This window comes from Colobus angolensis, unplaced genomic scaffold, assembly GCF_000951035.1.
Source record: "Colobus angolensis palliatus isolate OR3802 unplaced genomic scaffold, Cang.pa_1.0 Scaffold269, whole genome shotgun sequence".
NCBI lineage: Eukaryota > Metazoa > Chordata > Mammalia > Primates > Cercopithecidae > Colobus > Colobus angolensis.
This window is the reverse complement of record NW_012115921.1, coordinates 482,691-488,456: the sequence shown is the minus strand read 5'-3', so window position 1 is coordinate 488,456 and position 5,766 is coordinate 482,691. Positions and strand designations below refer to the sequence as shown.

General features: G+C 40.3%; 1 protein-coding gene across 3 annotated transcripts in view; it reads left to right on the top strand.

The window, feature by feature from the left end:
• The window catches only part of TMEM9B (TMEM9 domain family, member B), an 18,283-nt gene that overhangs the window by 9,860 nt on the left and 2,657 nt on the right, over positions 1-5,766 (top strand). For all 3 annotated transcript variants that reach the window (XM_011947604.1, XM_011947605.1, XM_011947603.1), the window contains one exon: positions 2,088-2,222. In XM_011947604.1, the coding sequence (XP_011802994.1) occupies positions 2,088-2,222 (135 nt within the window). The remainder of the gene's footprint in view (positions 1-2,087; positions 2,223-5,766) is intronic.

Here is a 5,766-nt window from a genome sequence, read left to right as displayed (position 1 = left end):
TTTTTTGAGATGGAGTCTCGCTCTGTTGCCCAGGCTTGAGTGCAGTGGCACGATCTCAGCTCACTGCAACCTCCGCCTCCTGGGTCCAAGCAATTATCCTGCCTCAGCCTCCTGAGTAGCTGAGATTACAGGCGTGCACCACCACGCCCGGCTAGTTTTTGTATTTTTAGTAGCGACAGGATTTCATCTTGTTGGTCAGGCTGGTCTCGAACTCCTGACCTCATGGTCCACCCACCTTGGCCTCCCAAAGTGTTGGGATTACAGGCGTGAGCCACCACGCCTGGCCCAAATTTTTTTTACATGGCACTTCCCATTCCTTTTCCCCCAAAAAGGCCCTGTGGGGAATCTGGGGTGGTTAGTTATAATAGTCACAGAGATTTCTGTGGTGATTGACCCTGTGGAATAGCTCTTGCTCCAGCAGTTGCTGAACTTTAGAGAAATCCTCACTGTACAGTTGTTTAACAGATTTGTAAAAACTATGCAACTTATGTACCCTAACAGTCACTCACTATAAGTATACAATTCTATACATTTTAGTAGATTTAAAACATTTTAAAATCCAGTTTCAGGCCAGGCATGGTGGCTCACACCTATAATCGCAGCACTTTGGAAGCCCGAGGCAGGGGGATCACTTGAGGTCAGGAGTTCGAGAGGAGTCTGGCCAACATGGTGAACCGCATCTCTACTAAAAATATAAAAATCAGCTGGGTGTGGTGGCGCACACCTGTAGTCTCAGCTACTTGAGAGGCTAAGGCATGAGAATCACTTGATCCTGGAGGCAGAGGTTGCAGTGAGCTGAGATCGCACCACTGCACTCCAGTGAGACTCTGTCTCAAAAAAAATAAATAAATAAAATCCAGTTTCAGAACATTCCAACTACCCCAAAAAGATCCCTCATGCCCATTTACAGTTAATCCCCACTTCCAGCCCCAGTCCATCACTACTCTACTTTCTGTCTCTACATACATGGATATTTCATGTATATGGAATCATACGATGTATGGTCTTCTGTGACTGGCTTCTTTCATTTAGCACAATGTTCTTGATGTTTATGCAAGTTGTAGCATGTATCAGTACTTTGTTTCTTTTTATTGCTGAATAGTATTTCACTATATGAATTTGCATTTATCAGTTGATGGACATTTGGATTATGTCTGGGTTTTTACTATTATAATACTGTCATGCGGGCGGATCACGAGGTCAGGAGATCGAGACCATCCTGGCTAACACGGTGAAACCCCGTCTCTACTAAAAAATACAAAAATTAGCTGGGTGTGGTGGCGCACACCTGTAGTCTCAGCTACTTGAGAGGCTAAGGCATGAGAATTGCTTGAACCTGGGAGGAGGCGGAGCTTGCAGTGAGCTGAGATCCGGCCACTGCACTCCAGCCTGGGCGACAGAGCGAGACTCCGCCTCAAAAAAAAAAAAAAAATAATAATAATAATAATACTGTCATGAATATCTGCACATGTCTTTGTATGAATATATGTGTTTTTCATTCTCTTGGGTTAATTCCTTAGAATGGTAAAATTATGTTTAACTTTTTAAGAGACTGTCAGATTGTTTCCCAAAGTGGTTGTACCATTTTACATTCCCACCACAGCGTATGAGGGCTGTTTCTCCATATCCTTGCCAACACTTGGTATTGTCTATTTATTTTATTGTAGTCCTTCTAGTGGGTGTGTCACATTGTGCTTTATCTCAGTACATGAATTAAGGTCACAAGAAAACATCACCGGCCTGGAAAATACTTTTGTATATCTAAATTGAGCTAAAGAGTAGCTGAATCTAGGACATGATGTTCAGCTGGGAGAAAAGACAAACTGCTGTGCTTGCAGTGGGGACAAGTGATTAGCAGTAGGTGAAGTTGGAGTCTTGAAGACTTGCAAAAAGATCCCAAAGATCTTTCCTCTTTTTTCTTAAATAATACTTTGGGGAAGAGTTGAGTTTATTTCTTATATTGCTATCTGGTTTGTATAGAAATTCTATAGGCTTAGCAGATATGTCCGTCAGTTTTACTATTATCATACAAAATTCTGATTTATGGGCTTGAACAAAGATGTAACTTAATTTTCAATTTCCTTTAGGTTACCATTATAATATATCTCTCCATTTTGGGCCTTCTACTTCTGTACATGGTATATCTTACTCTGGTTGAGCCCATACTGAAGAGGCGCCTCTTTGGACACTCACAGTTGATACAGAGTGATGATGATATTGGGGTAAGTTCCCAGCCTGCCCTAGTGCTCATGGCCAGGCCCTGTCATCATTTGATGTGAAGTGCAAGTGAAAAACAGTCACATATAGATGTTCATGTGCTGAAGCAGATCCTCAACTAGAGAAGCTAAAAACAGCTCTGATTTCAGTATATATCTCGTTATAAAGAAATTACTTGATGAAGCCATAAATGTGGTGATTTAAACTGATGATCTTTGGTGAGTGTGCTATACAGGGCTTTGCTTCCAGTACCAAAGGCACAATTTTATTGCCATTCCCTATTTACATTGAGAAAAGTATCAGAGATGGTTTTCTCTCCAAGCCCTCCTGCCTAAAACTCCTTTCCTGTCAATATCACCAAATATTTCAGAAGGCAGAGAGGTTTTTGTCAAGGGAAGTGTGAAGATCATGATGTTCTTTTCTTAATGAAGTACAACTTGATAACCTGCTGATGTTTTATACTTCCTTTTTTTCTACTGCTTAAAAAAAAAAAAATCTGTGGGCCAGGTGTGGGGGCATACACCTGTAATCCCAGCACTTTGGGAGGCCAAGGTGGGAGGATCACTTGAGCCCAGGAGTTCAAGACCACCCTAGGCAACATGGTGAGACCCCGTCTCCACAAAAAATAAAAACATTAGCTGGGTGTGGTGGTGCATGCCTGTGGTCCCAGCCATTCAGGAGGCTGAAACAGAAGTGTCACTTGACCCCAGGAGTTCGAGGCTGCAGAACTGTGATCACACCTGAGCAACACAGCAAGAAACCTGTCTAAAAAAAAAAAGAAAAAAAAAATCTGAGCTCTTTAGAGAAAAATAAAACCATGACTACCATCATTCCAGATTCTCTTCCTGTCTTTAAATCTCACACACACACACACGTGTGTGTGTACATTATATATGTTTATATATATATAGTATGTGTGTGTGTGTGTATAAATATATATAGTTGGCATAATCTGTATAAATTGCTTTATGGTCTCCTTTTTGTTTTAATATTCGTTTATTCAAAAATGTCCAGAAATTGACATAGTCCACAAACTTGTTCAGTACAGCCTAGAGAATTTTTTTTTTTTTTTTTTTGAGATGGACTCTCAGTCTATCACCCATGCTGGAGTGCAGTGGCATGACTTTGGCTCACTACAACCTCTGCCTCCCAAGTTCAAGCGATTCTCCTGCCTCAGCCTCCCAAGTAGCTGGGACTACAGGCATGCACCACCACACCTGGCTAATTTTTTTTGTATTTTTGGTAGAGATGGGGTTTCACCATTTTGGCCAGGCTGCTCTTAAACTCCTGACCTCAAGTGATCAGCCCGCCTCGGCCTCCCAAAGTGCTGGGATTACAGGCATGAGCTGCTGCACTTGGCTGGATATTTTTGTTTTATCATTATCCTGTATGAGATTGTTTCTGAATTTTCCATTCTTTCATTATTATATATAATTTTTTTTTAGAAATTACTTTTTCTTGTGGATTATTATATTGGACTATGTTCCTTAAAATGGGTAAAATTCAGAATTTTAAGGTTCAAGTCAAAAGCCAAACCCAGAGTGAGCCCTTGCCAACCAGTCAAAAGTCCTTTTACCCTGGAACGGCTTGTGGATCTATAGGCATAGACGTTGAAAGTCTTAAACTATATCCTTCCTTTACAGCATTAAATATCTGTTCCTGATTTCAGAAATAGATAATATAATAACACAAAACATAAGAGAAATGGATGTAGAGATGAAAACATGTAGGGCAGGCATTTAATTGGTGGGGTCACATGGTCAGTAATTGTTTTGTCCACCAGTGATTGATTCTGCTTGTGTATTGACTATTTGAGAACATTGTCTCTGAGAGGCCTGGCTGACTCTTGGATGTCTTTTTTTTTTTTTTTTTTGAGGCGGAGTCTCGCTCTGTCGCCGTCGCCCGGGCTGGAGTGCAGTGGCCAGATCTCAGCTCACTGCAAGCTCCGCCTCCCGGGTTTACGCCATTCTCCTGCCTCAGCCTCCCGAGTAGCTGGGACTACAGGTGCCCGTCACCTCGCCTGGCTAGTTTTTTGTATTTTTTAGTAGAGACGGGGTTTCACCATGTTAGCCAGGATGGTCTCGATCTCCTGACCTCGTGATCCGCCCGTCTCGGCCTCCCAAAGTGCTGGGATTACAGGCTTGAGCCACCGCGCCCTGCCTCTGGGATGTCTTTTAAACTGATTCTAGGCAGAGAGAGGTTTTCTGACCAGAGCTGTGAATTAACGGTAACAACTCTACAAAAATAAATGAATTTTAATGTTTAAAACTGTTGCTTATCCAAGGTGTGAGTTCTGCACTATTTATATACTTTTAAAATGTTTTTGTTAAATTATCAGTTTTCATTTCTTCTGTTTTTGTTCAGTGTAGAGCATTATAAAGCAAATAAAAGTGAGTACAAATAGTTAAGCTCACAGCAAGTAGTCACAATATTTACTATATCACATATCCATGACACATCATCGTTATTACCAAAGCATTACACTAAAACATGTTTTGTATGTATTGTAATTTTATCAGGTGTGAAAAAGAACAAACATAAAAAGGGTAGATCTCTATTTGCATTCCCCCTGCATCCATGACCTTGAGCAGCTAGTTCAGTCTCGTTCTGATAGGTAGAAAGCAGACCCAAAGGATTAGCTGGTTTGTTTAGTCTTTTGAACTTGTTCCTTAAGAAGATTTTTCTCCCCTACCTTGAAGAATAGGTAACAGCACTAGGAAACTGAAAGGTCCTCTGCTGATCAAGTACATCCTTCTTCCCAGTAGTGCTTATGTCAAAACAAACCAGTGGTGATAATATTTTCCTCCTCTGGTCCTTGACTCCAGGGGATGATATTTTATATACAAATTCACTGAATCACCATATTCTTATAGTGTCATTTTAATCTACCTGAGCAAAATCTGTTTTGAGACAATATAACACCAAGTCAGGGTTAGGCAGGCTAAGTTTTAGTCTTTGTGCTAATTTGTTAAATGACCTTGGGTCAATTTATTTCCCTAAGGGGAAATCAAATAATTCTATAACTTTAGACTGCCTCCTTTTTTTTTTTCCTTACATTTTTAAAAACATTTTAAGCCTCATGGAATTGCCTTTATTATTTTCATTTGTAAGGTTAAAAGTTTAAAAATAGGTATAGGTCCCAGCTACTTGGGAGGCTGAGGCAGGAGGATCACTGAAGGCCAGGAGTTCAAGGCTGCAGTGAGCCATGATCACACCTGTGAATAGCCACTGCATTCCAGCCTGGGCAACAAGGCTAGACCCCATTAAAAAAAAAAAAAATTAAGTTCATGACCCAGTCTGGGCAATATTAAAAGACCCCATCTCTTAAAAAAAAAAGAAAGAAAAAGAAAAAAAAAATTAAGTTCATTCAAGTCGCTTTGAATTTTTAAAAAAGTGGAAAATACAGGTTTTTCCGTTAAAAAAAAAAACTGGGTTTATTTCAAAATGGAATCCATCATAACATAATTCATTACTATGGGACTCTGGATATAAAGCAAGTGAAATCATAAAAAGCAGCATAACCTAGTATACTAAGACATGGATGTGAAG